The 19,979-nt window shown below is 44.3% G+C and overlaps 4 protein-coding genes across 6 annotated transcripts in view; 2 read left to right on the forward strand and 2 right to left on the reverse strand.

Moving 5' to 3' along the window:
- LOC119389503 (leucine-zipper-like transcriptional regulator 1) overlaps positions 1 to 19,979 on the forward strand; it is a 166,122-nt gene that overhangs the window by 25,362 nt on the left and 120,781 nt on the right. The gene's annotated exons all lie outside the window — the stretch shown is intronic.
- On the forward strand, positions 1,081 to 3,840 carry LOC119389227 (hepatoma-derived growth factor-related protein 2). 2 transcript variants are annotated; one of them, XM_049414452.1, is made up of 2 exons: positions 1,081 to 2,490; positions 2,542 to 3,840. In XM_049414452.1, exons 1-2 carry the CDS (start codon positions 1,591 to 1,593, stop codon positions 3,703 to 3,705), a joined length of 2,064 nt encoding a protein of 687 aa, XP_049270409.1. In that variant the 5' UTR covers positions 1,081 to 1,590; the 3' UTR covers positions 3,706 to 3,840. The 2 variants fall into 2 exon arrangements, with proteins under 2 accessions (XP_049270409.1, XP_037512359.1); XM_037656431.2 differs by having other exon boundaries at positions 1,081 to 3,840.
- The window catches only part of LOC119389505 (sesquipedalian-1), a 147,862-nt gene continuing 137,280 nt past the window's right edge, over positions 9,398 to 19,979 (reverse strand). Inside the window, exon 3 of the transcript XR_007415693.1 lies at positions 9,398 to 13,062. The gene's annotated coding sequence lies outside the window, so the exon portion shown is untranslated. The remainder of the gene's footprint in view (positions 13,063 to 19,979) is intronic.
- On the reverse strand, positions 13,061 to 19,099 carry LOC119389500 (sesquipedalian-1). Its single transcript, XM_037656793.2, has 3 exons — positions 18,851 to 19,099; positions 16,583 to 16,827; positions 13,061 to 14,004 (listed from the first exon to the last, which is right to left on the reverse strand). The coding sequence occupies exons 2-3, from the start codon at positions 16,820 to 16,822 to the stop codon at positions 13,495 to 13,497; spliced, it is 750 nt and encodes a 249-aa protein (XP_037512721.1). The 5' UTR covers positions 16,823 to 16,827; positions 18,851 to 19,099; the 3' UTR covers positions 13,061 to 13,494.

A 19,979-nucleotide genomic window follows, 5' to 3' on the forward strand; every position in this document is an offset into this window, starting at 1 on the left:
ACATCAAGACACCAGTTAGTTAAAGGTTTGTATATATCAATAGCGACATACCGCAAGCTTTATTTCAGGTATTGTAGGCCTGCACCTAATTTTTGACTGATGTTTCTGTGTGAACGCCTTTTGTAGGTGTTAACATAGGAATCAACAAAATTTTGAAGTCTCCTAATGCACAAAATATGACCGCTCCTGTCAATTCATCATGTATACCCCATGGTGTCCATCATATGAACATGTCCGAAATGTTGTGCCTATTTGCAGCAGTATTTCCGTGATATTTAATAAAAGATGGTTCCTATGTAGAGCTGTGGATTGGTAAATGTGCTGTGAGTATTTGTGCAATTACGGAGGCACATCTTGCCCAGTGTGGTTGAATAAAGAAGTTCATTTTAGCTGCTTATTCTACATGCAGGTACTTGTACTGAGGTTGCACAATGAATGTGTGTGTAAACCAACTGAAAACATGGTGCAATGAAAGGATGTTCTTTCTATAGTTTGAACAAATTTAAAGAATATTGATAAAACAGCAGTGCAATTTGTTCACTTCAGGTGGATAACCTAAACTAATCTTAATTAAGAGCTTATGAGCATAAAACTGCTCACTGGAGGTTACATAGCCATAATCTTCCACCGTAATTGCGGTACGTCACGCTGGTGAAAAAGGTAATAATGGGGAACTCCATAAAATGTGTCCTGTATGAGCTCTGCGAGAACGAGTACTTGGCAAATACATCTTTGAGAACATATTGGCCGATCACGGCGTTGTGACTTTAGTTATATCACGAAGGAGGCGCCCCATGCAAGCAATTAGATGCCATTTTCTTTGGTCTGCAGTCCACGTGGTTAATAATTGCAGGGAGCCGAATGCATTTAGCATCAGCGTCGAAAGTCTATAATTCTAGCGTTGTATGCTTGACTGCAGTTCCGTCGCAACGATGTTTATAAAATGCGTGAAGTCCGTGATAACTAAATGAAACAGCTAAAGGCTGCAAAGAGAATACGGCAGCGACGCTTCTCGACAATGGCCCGAGATTTATAAAGGCAAATAGGTGAACTTTCTTGTTCGTAGGCTCGATCGACGCGCCACGCTGCGCGTCTGCGCAGTGCTGGAGAAGCGAGGGTAGCAGCGGCGGTCTGCGTCCGATTGTGTCGCCGGTACGAGCAACTTTGTTGATTCCTTGTGCGCTTAATTTATGTGCCCGAAGTCATTGTCCACTTATGATGCCGACGTTTAAAAGCCTGTAGTGAGAATCACGTGCAGGGGGTGCGAAGTACAAGTTTAGCGCTTTAGCACTGTTGACAGCGCAGTAGGGCCTAGAACACGGCCGCGTCCATGTCTGCGAAGGACTTGTTTACACGCTATTGAAAGCACTGTTCGTGGAATCTGCAGCTGCTTCGTCGCCGTTGCGATATTGGCGTAAAACATTTCGTTTATTACGTGCGAACATTCTACCGACTTCCTGGTAATTTAGTCATTTCCGACGCTTCCTAGTGTTACCGCGGGCGTTCATTCTACAATCCGGTTGGTGGCCTGCGCATCTCCTCTCATCTTTCGAGTGCAACTCTTCGAGGTACCCGGCAGTTCTGCGAGCGATGGAGTCTCCAGCGAAGGCGAGCACGGTCACCACGAAGGCGAGCACGGTCAACGGCACGCCACAAAAGGCCACCAAGCATCAAGGCACGAGGCTGGAAACCGACGTCGAAGGTAATGGCTATGGCCGCGCAGAAACGATTGAAGATATTATATCAGAGTTGAACGCCACGGCTAAGAGAGACACCTCGCTGGCTGAAGCATTCGACGATGTGATATTGAACGATGACGGGCAACAATCCCTCGATGCCCTGGACCAGTGCGATCCCATTACTGATGCGAAGGATTCATTATCCGGCAGTGGAGACGGCGGCGAAGTGTGCAGCACGCCGGCTTCCGCGCGTGAAGAAGCCAAGTCAGCGGTTGTATTGACAGACGATTCCGCCCCCGCAGAAGGTGATGGCACTGCGGTGTCCAGTGCAAGCGAAATCGATTCTCAGGGTGCCAGCAAAGTAGTAAAAGCCGCCAATGGCGACAGCGATCAGCCTTTAGAAAGCCAGGAAGTGACGGAGTGCACAGACACTCTTGAAACTGACGCTGAAGAGAAATTTGTTAACGAATGTACCGAAAACGAGGCAGCTGATTTCTCAAACGTGACAGATGCGGATGATTGTTCAGGCGAGGTTATTACTGGTGACATAAAGGCACCAGATCAGGCTGTAATGTCGCCCCGAAGAACTGCCCGTCAGAGGACGGCTAGTCTAAAGGTGACAGAAAATGCCGCCGTCACTCCCAGGCGCAAGACTCGTCATGGCAGTGAAGCCTCTGATGCATCCCCTGTCGATCCATCATCCAAAAAGCAAGAATTGAAAGAGGGCTGTGTTACGTCAGACAGCGAAGTTGATGCTCCCCTGTCGACGAGGAAGCTCAGAAAGCCAAGTGCAGAGGGTGGTGGCACCAAGGTTACAGCGAAAGCCAAGAGGCTCACTTCAGACAGTGATGGTGACACCAAGGTTACAGCGAAAGCCAAGAGGCTTACTTCAGACAGTGATGGTGACACCCCTCTTGCAAAAATGAAGCGTAAGCCCAAACTTGCAAAAAAAGTTGCTTCAGAAAGCGAAGGTGACAGCAGCATTCCTGCAATAGTGAAGCGCAGCCCCAAACTTGCAAAAAGGCTTGCTTCAGATAGTGAAGGTGACAGCCCTCTTGTTAAAAGGAAGCGCAATCCCAGACTTGCAAACAGGCTTAGTTCGGAGAGTGATAGCAGCAGCATGCTAGCAAAAAGAAAGGGCATTGTTAAAGTTCTTCTGAAGAAAATGCCACAGCACAGTGAAACGAAGGAAGGTGATGCACAGTCTGTGGAGCCTCCTAGTAAGAAGAAACCGAGAAAAAGCCTGATGAAAGAGCTCACAGAAGATAAAGGAACCATGAAAAGTAACGACCGGAAAGATTTGCAAAGTTCTGAGCAGAGCAGCACCAAAAGGGGCAAGCCCATGGACAGTGAAATGGTGCAAAACTTGGCAAGCAAGGCTAAGAGGATAGCTTTTCATGTAGAAGAATGCCCTGTGAACAACAGCATCATGTCTGCCAAACACAGCTCTGATGAAGGGAATGAGGACTCCTGCAGGGTGCCCAAGCCAAAAAAGGTGAAAGACAAGGCTGGCAGTGGCATGGAACGTACTTTGGACAGCAGGGGTGCAGAGTCTACTGTGGTCAGCAAAAAGAACAGAGCTTTGGAACCTAAGGATAGTTCTGTAGGTCTGAATGCGGGCAACACTGCTGCCACTAGAGTCACTCGTGCAGATGAGAGAGCGAATCATTTCACTGTGTCGAACACCTTTGCTCAATCAGCTGAAGGTGCGCAATTGTCGCCACACCACTTCAGAGCCTCTGATCGTCACCTGCAGAAATGCATCCAACTGAGCGTTAGAAAATGCGAGCCATCTGTCAGACCATCCTATCTGACCATTGAAGTTCCATCAGTTACCGCAGGGAGGATGTGGGGCCCTACTTTCAGTCGCCAAAGGCCAACCGTTGTATTTGGTGGATGTGACCCTCTGAATACATACGTAAATGTGCACGGTGTTCGTGTTCCACTACATCAGTGGCAAAAGGTGTCGAATATCACCCCAACCATTCGCCTTGCAGACATATTTCGGTGCTTCAAGCATATGTGAACTTGAATGTTTACTCCACAGTGAATACCTCCATGTTGCTTCATTTCTTTTACAGTATGTTATTGTTGTTTATGCATGACATCCGCATTTCTTATGACTTGCTTTTGCACATCATCACTGTTGACATGACATTGGTCTGGTCACAACAATTAATCACACTGTTGATCATTCAGGTTAGGCACTTGTGTTGGGCAGTGTTTCTTTTGTTCTCATCAAACCTCTGTAGCTGTCAGTTGTGCTGGGAATAGTGCATGCGATTAGCCTCCTGTTTGGAATGAATTTCAATGGCTGTACTCCACTCTATACAGTGATCACATTTCTTTTTAAAAATAAAACATTGCACAGACATCGCAGCATTACTGTGTCCTTAGGATTTAGAACAAATAAACAGTCTGAGTGTACTGCTGTCTTTAAAAAATTATATATCTAAATACGTGTATAACCTAGCTTTCAGGGACGTAGGCAGAAATTTTTTTCGCGGGGTGGGTTCAAGCATACTTTATGTATGTTCATGCGTGCGTTTGTATGTGTGCGTGTATATATATGCAAGCAAAACTGAAAAATTTGGGGGGGGGGGTGAACCCCCTCAACCCCCCCCCTGGCTACGCCCCTGCTAGCTTTTTTTTTTTGTGTGGTTGAAGTGGTACTGTGATCAAGTGACTATCCAGTGTGGCAATCTCTTGAGCATATGCTGAAGACATTTTTTTAAAAATTGAACGACCTTCAGCTGTACTTTTACTGCATGAATCATTTGCAGCAAAATCCCCGAAAAAGAAAACAACTAAGCTTTGGATTGAGGGGCTTTTTTCCCTGTGTTTATGTAGTTGTGTTTCAGTAAATGTTTTCAGAATACATACCTGAGAACAGTGGGCCTTCATCCGACAAGACCACCAGATTATGATTTGTGGCTCTATGGGCCCCACCATAGAGCATTGTTGATGTATATAGCGGAAGCCGGCCTCTACCTGTACATTTAACTGTGTATGCCGTTGGGCAAACTCTCGAAATTAAAAAAAAAAAAAATCCTGCTTGAAGTCCATATATTACACATCCATATAATATGTGATGCCAGTGCTGCCCACTTGACAAATATATAAATTACTAGTGACAAAATATATTTGCTGTGTTCTTGTGTCTGTTTTTATATAAAATGTCAACTGGCATGGGTAAGACTTTTAATCGCTGTTAAGAAAGGAAAAGCGTGGAAACCAGTTGTATGAACTGTTTTTATTCAACTGTGAACTTGTTAGCATGACTAACTGTAATGAAGTCTCACAGACAAATGCCATTGTCTTGATGGAATAGAGGTGTGCATATGTGTGTTCTGGAAAAATGTGTGTGGTGTGTGTGCTGTTCATTTTTAAGAAAACATGAAATGTCCAAATAAGCTTGCACATTTAATGTGCTGGCCCCGCGTGGAGTCTGCAATGAGCCACAAGCAGGCTGAACAACAGGAGAACAAAAGCATGTGTAACTTGTACACCTTTATGCTCTGACATCAGTCCTACATCATTCACTACTCAGTTATGAATGTTAGGCACGAAAACAAAAGAGAAGTGCTGTGTAGCAGCAAACGCTACCATTTTCCTCACAAGTTGAGCTGGTCCGGCACTCATGTCCCTAAATGACCAGGTAAACTCTCGTTGCTGCGGAAGTGTGGGCCGCTGGTCTTCTGGTTGTCTGTGGCTATTTATGATCACATTGTTTAATTGGGTGTTGATTGTGCATAGGCTTGATCTTAGATTTTCTTAGGTATGTGGTGTGCTTTATATGGTCTGCACAATATCAACGTTGCTCGCTTGGGACGTTCACCAGTGCCATTTGTGATCTCTGGGCAATGGTTAACGATGCCATGGAGCCATCTTGGGTCGGTATGGAAACTCCACACTTGTCGAGCTGCAAAATATGACATCTTTGGAATGCCTAGTACGATTGCGAGCCACAAATTGCTGGAAGGTGTCCGAAACAAATTGGACTGCTTTGATTGGCACAAGCATTCATCGCAACTGGAACCTGGCAAAAATGTGCCGCACGGCAGCTGCTGCTGTTTCTGCTGCTGTGCTACAATCATTGCCTCGATGCACTTTATTTCATATTTCAGAGTCCACAAGCATAGTGCTGGTAGGTTGTGCACAACTGCGTAGACATGGTGGCTTCCAGAGGAGGAGGAGGAGGATTTGTCCAGAATTGTTTGTGTATAGCTCTGCCCATTATACCCAGGAGAAGTCCCCATGGACATGCAGGGCAGGAATGTCTAATAGCTAAGCTGACTTGAGGAGTCTGTGGGCTCACAATCATTGACTTGAGGGGGCTTTAACTCCTTAACCGTTTTTGGACAAGTCACTCGAGATGTCTCTCCACGAGCGTTTGAACGAGGCACGCTTATTTGCAGGCTAGCTCATGTGTCACTCGCACATGATGGTGATGCTCCTGGGATGATTGGCACCTACCTACTCAGGGATGGAAACACTGACCTGGCAGTTGCTTTTTTTTTCCATCCGTTGTTTTTTTTTTTTTTTTGGCAACTTTGGTTTTAAAAATGGCATTCAGTGGAAGTGACACATGTATTGTTGGACCATTGTCGCAAAAAAAAAAAGCTTTTCATCATCAGAATAATGAAAATTGTTACAGCAGTGAAGCCATTGTCAAAATAACGAAAATTTCTAAACAGTGCGTGCTTTTCCTCTGTTTTTTTAGTGTTGATTTCCAGCATTAGCTGGCCTCCTATACCATGAGCAATAATAAACTTCATTTTACTTATTTAATTTTGACTAAGTATGTGCTCCAATTTTTCATTATTCAAAACTTGACAAAATATTCAATATCAATTTTTTTAAACAATAAGCATTTTGTGGAGAAAAATTCTCAATATATCAAAATGGTTAAGGGGTCAAACACCACTGCTACTCTGGGATGCAGGCTCTCACTTGCATATGCAGTGCTCCAGGAAAGTTATTTCTTTTTGATAATATTTGTGATTTTTTTTTTGTTTAGCTGTAGGCTGTGCTCCCTCATCAGGTGCAGCACAGCCCAAAGTGTGTCTTCCTGCTTTTTCAGCTATACTAATGTCATCCACATAGACCAGTACTTCAGATATGCCGCTAAGAGCACCCTCCCCGCATTGCCGATACATTGTCTGCACAGAAGAAATGCCGAAGCCTAACCAAATGAAGCAGTACAGGTCCGCGAATGTGTTGCTTAATGCAAGTATCTTGGTTCCTCATCTAGCAGCAGTTGATTATATGCATACTGATGGTCGAGCACCCCGAGGACGTCTTCACTGTTGTGATTCACAAGAATATCTTCAACTCTGGTGTAACGTGTTGCACTCTGCCATGACAGCAAATGGTCTAAGGAAACTTGGATGCAGATATTTGAAAAGGAGACCATTCTGTTCACTACTTGCAGAACTTCACAGCAATGCTGACAGGTGACCTAGTATCCACCATTGTGGTAATCTGTTCCAGCTTGTGTGTGCGTCATCAAATTTTGGGTAGTTGTGTTGGCAGCGTGTACAGGCTTTTCCCATTGCTGGAGCCTTTGTTAGTTCCACCAACCAGTCAAGCAGTATGGTGTCCAGCCTTTATTGCAACTGATATGCAATGAGTCGCACACTGAGTGAGCAATAGAAGAGCAAGGTAGTGCTTATTAACTCTGTGTGATTTCCACACCTTTTTACCGTGATGTCACTGCTAAATCATGCGTGCAAGGCATGGAAATAGGGCAGGGGACACTGCATAGCTGCGTCATGATGTACTCTGGCATGGCTATAGAAGACCAGACCAGATTTGCTGCGTTGTCGTCAGACCCGTAGCCAGGGGGAGCCCCCCCCCCCCTCGAAATTTTGGTGAAGTAGGTGTTTTTACCAAAAATAATGAAAATAGGTGTTTTTCTCAAATAGTCAAGATTTTCAGCAAGTGGGGCCCCCCTCGAAAAAAATTCCTGGCTGTGGACTTGGTTGTCGTTATGTGCGACTTGCAAGACCTGCAGTGATTTAAATGCTACATGTTAGGGTTTGCTGCGCTCCTTAGAGTGTGCAAACTTTTGTTTGAAGCATTAGCGTTCATAACCTGCGTATATGCATGGATGATGCTCGTTCACTGTAGTCGGTCAACTATGCATGTGTCTTTATTAGACTGTTAGTTAGTTAAGACTTTATTTATTAGACTGTACTTTTGGAGATATTGTCATGGTACATTGGGTTTCTGGCCACAGTAGTGTTCCAGGTATTGGGAAAGTTAAAAAATCATGCAAGCACATATAATAACTGAAATTGCGAGCCTGCCTCAATCAACAGCAAGACTTCGAGCTGACAGATATAGAACATTTGGTCAAAGATCCCTTTGATGATATGGTTAGGGCTAAGCATTATACTAGAGTATCTACTGTGGGACTGCCTGTTATTCCAAGAACCATTGAGGCGAGCCTTTGCAGTGCTTGGAGATAGGCATCAGGCCCTCTCTGTCCATGTGGGCTTGTCCAACAAACTCTGCTATACTAGCAGCTGCCATAGAGCTGCCCTACCGGTCAACACCTGGCTTCAGGGCTACGAATACAAGAACAACTAGAGATACCATCAGCACCTGTTGCAGAGCCGTGACAGAATGGTTGTCGATAATGTCGAAGACTGCAGTCGCCTTTCTTTCACAATGATATTCTTTGTACGCTAATGATCGTATGTGTACACAGTGCTCTTGATTATTTTTTTTCTTTCTTTTCTTGTTTGTTAATTTAATATCAATTTCATGATGTAGGGATACCTGGTTCTTATGTGGCCTGCCTTCCCATGTTTTCACACCTAAATAAATAATGAAAACTTCCTTTTCCTACCTTACACTCACCACAGCAAGACACTAGCACCAAATGTGACAATAAAAGATATTTTCAGTCAAGCGATCTCCCACATTCAGACTCTCCACATGCGGAGTGTGTGGACTCTGGATATTCAGGAGGGAAGATACTACAGAGAATTGTCGGTGATTGGCAATGATTGGCAGGCTCATTTCCAAGATGCTGTGCTTGGGGTGGGCAGCCTGGTGCAGCACTACGTGCAGAATGGCTGTAAAACTGCATGCTTGTGTACTGTTATGCCTTGTTGTGCAAGTCCTCTTGTTCAACAGTCTTGCATTATGATTCTGACTAGTGACAAGCATTCCAAGAATTTTCTGAAGGGAGCGGCCTAGGCAGTGGAGCTTCATGCTTGATCTGCCTGCAGCCAATAACACTGTCCCCCTCCTCCTTTGTAATTAAAAAATGACTGGTTCTAGTCCCGTTGGTTCTCTTACTGGGACACTTATTTTTATGGTCCTATAGGCCTTCAGCAGTTGTTTAGCCGATTTCAAATTAACTGAAGGTCAAAGTTTCAAGCAAGAAACCTTCATTTTCCCTTGTATTAATAACCTGTTATGGTGAAATTAATTACTATTTATAGAGTTTTTAAACAATAATTCGTGTGCTTACACTGATTAAATGAAAACTGCAAAGCTTCCAAAACAAGATGATCGACTAAAATGAGAACTGATCTATAAAGTACTTCAAACAAAACTGTTTATCATATACTGCTCGCTATGTTGCATGCATGATGCAGGAAACGTGTACTTGGCATATGTTGATAAGAAATATCCACAAAAGCTTGGTCTTGACCGAAGTGGCATTTACTAAGACATATTTACTGTCAAAATGAGGACCCAGAAACCGGAATAATGATCACCCAAGTGGTAGTAACTATGAAATGGTTTATTCAGTTGACAAATGCAGGAAGACAAAATGTGTGCAGATTGCAGCATTGAAATCGCATGACATGCAAAATCTCCTGACATTTAACAGCTATTGATTGAAACAGTTGCCAAAAAAAAGATTTCAGAATTTTGCACTGCAACGGAAATTTCACTCATGCAGCTCGACTTCCATTACTGTTTAAAAACCTAAACATTTTTGTGTGAAAATAAGGTGATATGCACACTTTGCATCAATGCAGGAATAGTAGTCTGCATTACTGCATTAGTACAGTGAATAAACTACATAGCTGAAAGTTGCTACCTGAGCCTTCATTTCCGATACTCTCTGTGGCTGTTCTTTCCAGCAGCAAATAGGCCATTTAGTAGACCTACCGACCACCGTCATTTTGAAAGAACCTGACTGAGCCATTGTAGAAAACAAGATGAGGTGATCAGACACAGGCTATAGTGTTCCCGTCTGTACAAATAGTTTTTTTTACAATGAATCCCTGTCAACTAGCTCAACTCTAGGTGATCCTAAACTTTGGTGATCTAAAGCGAACCCTTTGCTTCGCTGGCTTTTAAATTTATTGAAATTTATCACTATGTTAGCAGTCAGGAGCCCTTGACTGGTCAAAACGTTTACACCCGTATTCTCAAATGATGCTCAACCTGAAGCTATTCCTACACTTCACAGAGCCAAGAGCAGCACCACCTCTTGACTCGAGAAGACACTACTGTTCTCAAGAATGGTTGCAAGGTAGCAATGCATCGCAGCGACCACTTCTATCGAGGGACTGCATTGCCATCCACCTTTTTGAGTTGAGGTAGAGTGTTGAGCGAAGAAATGTTCTAGAATATGGGGGTCAGATTCCCCCATCATCATGGTAAAAAAATTCCCAGTATTTTTGAAAACCTATGTGAGGATTCTAATAACCCAAAACAACACCTGAAAACTACAACACTAAGGGACTTTTTTGCAATCTGAAGCATGCAGGTTGCATGCAGCAGAAGACCTGCACTGGCATCTGCCATTGCCAAGTAGCATTGGTGTAGCTGGGAGGGGGAAGCTGAACACCCCCCCCCCCTAAATATTTCAATTTTGCATGTGCCTGTATACATGCATATGTATAAATGCACACACGAACATACGTTAAGGGTGGTTGAAATCCCCCCCCCCCCCCCCCCCCCCGAAACAAATTTTTGGCTACGCCCTTGCCAAGCAGCCGTACAAGGCATGCTCGCTTATTGAGCCCTTTAGTACTTGGTTTGCCTTTATTCTTTCAGACGTTTGCTGTACAACACCACGGCTCATCACTTTGCAGTGCGACGTGAAAGCCAGCGGTGTGTGTGCACCACAGCACACGTGCACTAAGGCTGCAGGCAGTTTCCTAACCAACAGTGCAGTATGGCACGTAAGACGACCATGGCAGAAAATTCTTGGGGTTTGTTATTGTCAAATGCAAGTTCAACATTGACATAAAAAAATATATTTGAGAAACGTTTTCACTCATTATACCGTGTAATGAACAAACAAATACCAGATGAAACGAAAATCTTGTGTCCAAAAGGACTGTTACAACAATGTTTAAATATGTTATCTGTGCACTTGTGTAAAGTGGTGGTTATCGATCTCATTCTGGGCATACGTACATGCAGTGATATGTTTCCTTCTCATAATAACAGTACTGTTGCATTTACAGAGTACAGAAGTGGTTGGGAGGGAAAGAAAAGGCCAGAGCCCATGGACACCATAACAGCCTCGCATCAGAGTCGGAACCCGAATTCCGTCATGGTCACGTGAAGAAAAGTCCATGCTATGCGTAAACAAAAGCATGATGAATATTTTCAGCTTGTAGCTTCTGCTATGAGTTATGGTCTGCCTGTTGTAGTATTCACTTTGTCTGCATCTATGCAGCCAATTTAACAGCCAATTTTTAGTAACATGCTAAGAAAGATGCAATGATCAGCAGGTGTACAGATAAATTAGGGGCGCAGTAGACTCTCAGTAAACAGAAATCTCTTAAACGTAACGGCTGTTTAAATGGAACAACTGACTCAAACACGATTGGTTTCGTACTTGAATTCTGCACCCCTGTTCATCTCTCGGTAAATGGAACTCCAGTTAAACGGAACACATTTTTCTGGTCCCTTCAGGTTCAGTTTTAACGGGAGTCTACTGTATAATGTGTTACTAGTGTCATTGTGCAAAAAAGAAAAAATATTGATACAATTGTTTAAAGAAACTGTCACCATACAAACTCCTATGAAGTAAACAACAACAGTTAATACATAGCAGCTTTTATTAACTTTCGCACTTCTGTATGCAAAAGTAAAAACCCTATTTTTAGGCTTCATTCCACTAGTGACTTGTCGCCATTTGTTACATGGATGCTATTAGAAGCAACATAATACCATACGTGGCACGGGGCAAGAACGGTGCCATCAGGTCACATAAAATTGCACTTCAAGAAGATAATGGTGGCCCAGTACTTTGGCACACAGGATAAAAAGAGAAGTTTGTGGGTATTACACGTTAAAATCATGAGGCATGCAGTGGTAGCGGACTCCAGATTAATTCTGCTCACCTGCGTTTTTTTAGACATTCACATGAATCTGAGTATACAGGCGTTCTTGAATTTCAGCCCCATTTAGATGCGGCCACTGTGGCCTTGAATTGAACTCGCGTCCTCACACTTAGCAGCACATTACATTAGCCACAAAGCTACCATGGTGGGGGGTGCACAGGCCTTGATTCCCAACTGCATGTGACTTGCTACGTGCAGTTTAAGAAGGCTTCCCGATAAGGTCTAATCATTAATAAAAATTCTTTAGATTTCATTAGCATAGAAGCTATAATAATATCAATTTTTTGGATTTTACGTCCCGAAACCTCTATATGATTGAGAGACGCCGTAGTGAAGGGCTCCGGAAGTTTAGACTACCTGGGGTTCTTTGACATGGGCCTAAATCTAAGCACACGGTCCCCTAGCATTTTGCCTCCATTGAAGTGCGACCGCCACAACCAGGATTCGATACCGCAACCTTTGGGTCAGCAGTCGAGCACCATAACCACCGCGGCAGGTATTAGCATACAAATGAAAAAACAGCAATTATAACTGCTAAAGTGGAACCACTACTTTACTTACGTGAATTAAATGCCAGAATTAATGCCTGGCATCTAAGATGACTAGCTCACGCATGATGATGGCATAAATGTAACACAAGTATAACATAGGTGACTGCAAATATCTCGGAAGTTTTTCTTGGCTTTGCTAAAAAAGAGAAACTTGAGTTAGGTTTTTTCTAGCTTCTTATGTATACAACTTCACAAACGAAAAAAAAAAAAAAAAACCGTTGGGAAATAGACACCCCAAGGAAGTTGCTCAGGCACCTGCACAGCAGATAAGATCAACGGTGCTGCTACACCATTGTGCTTGTTCTGTGCCATCGACATAGCCATCACTCTGTGGTCATTCATATACCATCGTTTTGGTTGAGGAAACCCACATGTGAAAAAAAGAAAAACTTGTGCAAAACCCTCCAGTGCAATAAGGCATATATGGGCTGCGGTGAAATTCAGCACAGATGTCACACATCTCACTCTCTCTTGCTTCTGGCATGAACAGTGCTACCAGCACTTTGAGCAGGCTCTTGCGTGTGAATTTCATTGCACAAGTAGCCCCGGACATATTAATCTGTGGCACTAAAGCTCTTGGCAGCACACGAGACGAGCATTTATGTCAACTTTGTGAACCAAGGAAGTGGAAGTGAAGCTAGTTCTGCTCAGTGTGAGCTGGGTCTTGTTAAGTTGCGCTATGTACAGAATGCAGAGCCTCAAAATGACATTTAAACGTTCTGGCACTCCCCAGAACACTTGCATAGCCTCAACAAGCTGCTACTTCCTTGAGTCAGTGAAACAAACAGGCCACAAAAAAAGCACGGGGCCTTCGGTTGTGTCAAGGCTAACTGAATTGTGCAATAAGCAGTATTAATGCCTAGCCCAAGCAGGCTTGGAGTGCCTTTAGTTGATAAAAAAGAAAATATTTTCAGAGTTCATGAATAAGAGCTCTCAGAGATCAATGAGCAGATCCAAGCCGCGCTCTTTCTCCTCCTTTCGCTTCCGCTCCTCTATGAGTTTCCGAAATCGCATCCCGTGCCGTCGATGAAGCTCAGCAAATGTGTACTTTGTTGACGACCGTGACGACACCGGGGTGCTAGTCGGGACACCACTACCGTGCTTGGTCGCTTCACCGCTCTCGTTACCACTACACCCGTCTTCCTTCCAGCGGTCAAAAGGGTTGAAACGTGCTGCACGGCCCGATGAAGTATCTCGCACGCACAGGCAGCTGTCAGAGCGGTTCCCAGGCAGCTGCCCTCCGATGAGCAAGGGCACGGTGTTGCCGCACTTGGCAAGTCGTTCAGCTTCTGCAACTTGGCTGAGCTGGCGCTGCAGTTCAGCCACCATGAGCTTCATGTAGTCATAAGAGGCACATGCCAATGCTTTCATCCAGGCCTCCATCGACTCCTGTGTGTCAGCTGATAGCATGTACATCCGGTTGCCAGAGCCATGAAATACAACCTGCCACCAAAATTAAGAGGAAAAAAAAGAAAAAACAAAAGGTTACTGCACAAGACACACCTTCGTTTTTCAGAGCTGCAGAGGGGACCACAGCAACTTCACTCCTGAGAACAGTGCTGCAAATGAGACTAAGCTCCACAGTGCTACTCCATTCAAGAAAACCACTCAAGTGTATTTACCCTTGTAAAAAATTTTAGTCCTAACCAGTGATGGAAAAAAGAAAAAAAAACGTGTGAAGTTTGCCACAAGTTGTGCAAAGCTTGGAACAGCAAAGCTGGTTGATCCTCAGCTTGTCGTGTTGCAGCACGGGAATCACAACACTGGCGGCGATTGCATCTAGCGTGCTTGGCCGAAGAAGCGGCAGCCAAGAGACTGCAACGGACAAATCTGGAATACGCGCAAAGCTTGCCACTCTGAATGTGTTGAAATCGCTGTCCTTTAGCCACAGTGTAAGAAACTGTGGCGGTTGCTATGGTGAAGGCTCGGCAGCGGCTGCTCCTCAGCGTGGCGGCGGCTTGGCTATTTTTAGCAACAGCGCAGCAGGGGTGTTTTGTTAACGGACGTCTTACTGCCAGCTTTAACAGCTTTGCTGTTAAAGATGGCAGCTAAATGTTGAGAAAAAGTACACACGAAGACAAGCTGGGTTCCGCTAAAATCGTCACAATTCAGGAAATATTCACCCCCCCTAGTCAGGGTATCTAACTTTGTAAAACTCAGGTTACCAGTTCTTGAATGAGTAAACCGAGGGCAGGCAGAGTGGTGCAGACTCTGTTATTGCCAGAGTCTGCTAGTCTGTACGCGCAAGCGCACCTTTTTTTGTCCTATGATGTAGCGAAGAAAGTTGCAGTGGTTGCCTCGCTAACGCGGCTACGTAGCACTACAGGTACGGTTACCGTGAATGGTTGGGGCATACAGCATAACTAGAACAAGGGCAGGAATGAGACTGTCTCAATGTTCGTCACTTCAAAAGGGAAGAATGCACAACCAAGCCACCAGGCATTATAAACATGAAATCGGAAGTACTGATTGCTACTGGAAAAAAAAAAGGGGGGTAAGTTGGGTGATTTAAGCATCCTGATTTAGTAAAGTTGGGACTTTGAGCTTCTGCTAAAAAGTCAAGACTCTCTCGCTAAATGCAGGATTAATTGGCAAACGTAGGCACAACTGCCTTTCTAAAACTGTTACTGTAACAATTGGATAACAAGCAGGCTAGTGGACCTATGGCAACAACATATGAATTTACCAGTAATCAGTGTTTAGAGTTCCATGGCATTTTTGAGTGAATAGCTATGTTTGCTTTTGTGAAATTTCCTCGTCCTTACAGATTCCTACTGAACTTTAATGTTAATTCAAGTAAATAACTTTCCTGAACAACTTTTCTAAGAGTAGTCTGCTTGACGTGGTGAATGCAACGGGCTAAAGTGTTAAATTGCAGGGGAACTGTTCTCATTTTGCAAGCACTCCTGTATGTGGTAAAAATAAGATCCGGGAAATTGAAAGTGAAAAAAAAAAAACTAAATGAAAAGGTTTGCTTTGCAGTTGCTAAGGGACTACAAAAACCAGCGACCTTAGTTTCAGCCATCACGCATTAAACCAAACACACTGTTTAACAAACTGAAGCTGTACAGTGGGTTATGAGGGCAGCCTTACAGGAGGGCTCAAGTTTGTCCACTTGTGGCACCATTCTTTAGTGATCACTTCAAAAAAACATGGGCACCTTTTAGAAACACTGCATGACTCGTACACTGGACATGTCAGAGTATATAGGCGACGGCATTCCTGGCACTGTGCCAAGCCTTGTACAAGTACGTGCCAGAAATGCTGTCAGCCATAGAGTTGTACATGTACTGCTCATACACACAAAGTCTCGTGAAAATCCCTGAAATCGACTGCTCAAGAACGCCACCCTTGAGTTTCCTAAACATGCTACCAAAGTGTTATAAGTGAGCATGCCTCTGTTCTGACATCCATAGGGACTTGGACACCATAGCCACTGAGCCAATGCAACATCTGAATACTCCAGATGGGTGTCTCGCTGGGGGAGTATGATAACATAATATTCCTTTGTTACACAGTTTGTACACACTGAATACACACTTTGTGTACACTTCATGCAATGGATGGTGCAAGGTCTTCATATTTTTTTTTCTCTCTCTTGAAGCACAATGTACCCTAGATTCACAGGCTTAGCAAAAGGGGGGTAGGTGGGGGTCGACCCCCCCCCCCCCCTGCCCTGAAATATTTCGATTTTGCATGTGTATATATACATGCACATATACAAACACACGCACATACATACATAAAGTATGGTTGAAGTCCCCCCCCCCCCCCCCAAAAAAAAAAAAATTCTGGCTACACCCCTGCCTAGATTGCACACTCGATTTGTTGTACCCTAATAAAAATTTAGGTGCAAGTCAGCGCCTGTCTTGTGCTTCTTAATTCTTCGTCCTCGTCCCATGAGTGCTGCATCAACGAAAGATGAACGCATACCAACTAGCTCAATTTTCAATTCTTGTACTCTCGTTAGCCTATCCTTTCTGGAACAAGCAGAGTTCAGAAAAGTGCAGGAAATTCCCACCTTGAAGGCAAACATCTCCTCGTTCTCAGCCAGTTCCACAGTGCAGCCTTCGAGAATGACCACACCCAACGGTTCTCGGTCGGTCTTCTTCTCAAAGTAGAACAACAAGTTTCCCTTCAGCAGAAACCAGCGCCTCTGGTAGGCACGGTTTACTTCACCACGCTTGAGCAGCCAGCCTTCCCTGTCGACTGGGCTCGAGCTTAGTGCAAAGCTCACCAAGTTTTTGTCATTTATCTTCATGGTTCCTGCATATAACGAGAAGGAAAAAATTTTTTCCAGATTTCAAAATTACGTCTTTCCCAACGCCGAGGAGATGGCTCTTCTCACTACACCTAAAAATGTCAGCCATTAACAAGTCACCATGTTAAACATAATCAATTTAACCATTACAAAAATAAAAAAATAATATATTAGTACATACAGTAGTAGCAGTAATCTATTACTAGGGTGGGCTGCCATGGTGACCCAAAGGTAACGGTGCTCGGCTGCTGACTCTAAAGACGCGGCTCTGATTTCGGCATCAGTAGTCTCATTTCAGTGGAAACAGAATGCTAGAAACCCTTGTACTGAAGTCTAGGGTTTGACGAAAACTCGTCTGGCGAGGAAAAATTATGGTCGATGAAAACGTACACTCGCCAAAATAAATAAAGCAACAACAGAATTGACGTTTCGGCGCCCAGTACGGGTGCCTTGTTCACAATGAACGAATGCATGCTGGTCTTTATTATATATGCGTCGAAAGGCGCAACGCGCTTGCGTATACCTCAGGGAGTGGACCCCGTGTCCGATTTATCGTGTTAGTAGTTGATTGTATGCAAAAAGATTCGATGAGCAGGCAAGATGATAACTTTTTCTCTTTTTCGATGATGGAAGCCGATTGCCAATCAAGACAGTGTCCAGTTTTTTCACTATGTTCTGCCAGAGCGTTTGAAATCGTGTGCCCTTTGGCTACATCATTACGGTGCTGCTGCAGTCTTCTTTTCATCTTTTCAGTTATCATCCCGCCTGCTCATCGAATCTTTTTGCATACAATCAACTACTAACACGATAAATCGGACACAGGGTCCACTCCCTGAGGTATACGCAAGCGCGTTGCGCCTTTCGACGCATATATAATAAAGACCAGCATGCATTCGTTCATTGTGAACAAGGCACCCGTACTGGGTGCCGAAACGTCAATTCTGTTGTTGCTTTATTTATTTTGGCGAGTGTACGTTTTCATCGACCAGGCCCTTGTACTGTGCGATTTCATCGCATGTTAAAGAACCCCAGGTGGTCAGAATTATCCGCAGCTGGCCTGCACTACAGCATCTCTCATAGCACCTGTCATTTCGGGATGTTAAGCTCCACAAACCAACCATTATTAGGTGCTTTTGTTGTGTTAAGAGTATCGGTCGAAGGTTTGCCATCTAAAACGACGCATTATGTGGTAAATAAGTAAATGTAATCAGAAAGGTACCATCCATCATGTCAAACAGTGTGACTAATGCGGACAAAGAAAAGAAGGACACACGCGACACTGTGTCATGTGTCCCCTCCTTTTCTTCGTCCGGGTTACTCATACTGTTAGCCACAATGATTCTATACTAACTTGCCGAGTATTCAATCCTACTTAAAGTACCACACATTCAAAGAAAAAAAAAAGACATCCAAGGTTGTGTTGTCACATGTTCACCTAAAGTGGTGATTGCGAGCACGTTGTCACTCAATATATACTTCGCCTTCCAGATCGCTCCGACAGTTCCTTGAGTTTCACATCACGACCTCCTTCGCGTTTCACATATTTACGAAAGCGACCTCTGATAACAGAAAACTGTGACATGTACTGCTCAGTTTAAACTTTACCATAGCAAATTTTGCAGTCGTCCCAACGGTAACATCACGATCCGGGCAGCGGCTATGCTCGAGGACGCGGGTTCGATTCTCGGCTACGGCGGCCGCAAAACGAAAAGGGAGAAATGTATGCACACCAATGTGCCTAGATTTAGATGTAAGTTTTAAAGTGGGGTGAAAATGAAACCAAGGTGACCAAGCAGAACCTTAGGCAGTCAAAATTATTCCAAAGTTCCCTACTATGGCATGCCTTACAATTGTGGTATTTTTGGCCCGTAAACCCCCGAATTTATTTGTTTTCTTTTTACTATTCAGGCGGCACGCGACCGGTCAGCAGTTAAAAACATCCAGCCACAAAGGTGCGACACATCCGCACCCACTCACCCCTTCCCCTCCAGACAAACGTGTCTTAACGCCATTAACACTTTCGCTCACCTCAATGATTGCCCAGCCCTGAAAGAAGGGCATCAGCAGGCAATGCGCAACGCAACAGTGGTACCTTGACACAAGCTACACGTTGCAGTGCGACGCCAGAACCGCGAATGTAGCACACTTGTGACAAGAGCGCTCCCGCACAAGCTGAAGCTGTAGCACTCGGCGGGCACTGAAGTAGTCCGAGTACTCAAAACAGGCACGTGTGAAGGAGGAAAACGCTGGCTTCGATGGACAGTAGTTCTTCTGCGCAATCAGAAATGTGTTAGGAGGAGTTGGTTACAGTAAACAGAGCACAAACTACAGGCAGTCGTGCGCTTATCTGTGTTTGCGATTGTGTGATGGCGATCTCCATGCGAATGCAGTCAGCTACAACCTCACGCTGAAATGGCTCATAATGGCTAGTGAAACTATTTTTGACCATAGCTGTTTTATGCATGATTTCGTGTCATGACATTTGTGTCCAGTGGGTAGCATTTTACCTTTAGATTGACATAGTCTGGCTCAGCCAGCACCAGCGGTCAACGGCATGTGAGCGCGGTATTTGAACGGCCGCGGAGTTCGCCCAGAGTGCTTCATGCTCTGCGGTCCAGAATATAGCACCTTCACTACACTACTGGCGTGTGCGCGACAAGGAATACTGCCAATGGCATTGCTGTTAGGCGTCTCACCTCGACTACACCTTGCAGACCACGTACTATTCTCACCCAGGCCCGGATCCAGGTCTTCTTTCGCCAGGCTCCCTTTACGCACACATACAAATGCAAGCACGTTCGTGCGTTCGTTTGCATGTGTGCGCGTATATATACAAATACAAATTTTAAAAATCTCGATGAGGGCATTGAATCCCCCAAACACCCCACGCCACTGGTAGCCTATCTTTCTTTTTTTTATATAGCACACACATATACGAAGAGTGCGCATAAAGCGCGCTTTTCCCTACAAGTACCCTTGTTGTGGAGAAGACAGCTTTGACGAAATCTTGAACAAGTCGTGCTCACACGTAGCGGTAGCTTTATCTCGCTTAATTTATACGAGCGATGGCGCGTCGGAGATAAATTTTTGGTCCGATATGCTGATAGACCTCTCGTTCAACGCGATACAATTAATTATAAGTAACCCCTTAATTTAG

This window comes from Rhipicephalus sanguineus, chromosome 4, assembly GCF_013339695.2.
Source record: "Rhipicephalus sanguineus isolate Rsan-2018 chromosome 4, BIME_Rsan_1.4, whole genome shotgun sequence".
Classification (NCBI taxonomy): Eukaryota; Metazoa; Arthropoda; class Arachnida; order Ixodida; family Ixodidae; genus Rhipicephalus; species Rhipicephalus sanguineus.

Bases quoted from the DNA above. Each gene is read 5' to 3' on its own strand.
- LOC119389227 (XM_037656431.2), top strand. From the start codon at position 1,591: ATGGAGTCTCCAGCGAAGGCGAGCACGGTCACCACGAAGGCGAGCACG.
- LOC119389500 (XM_037656793.2), bottom strand. From the start codon at position 16,822: ATGAAGATAAATGACAAAAACTTGGTGAGCTTTGCACTAAGCTCGAGC. The intron at 14,005-16,582 runs GTGGGAATTTCC...TTTTGGTGGCAG, and splicing joins AGGAGATGTTTGCCTTCAAG to GTTGTATTTCATGGCTCTGG.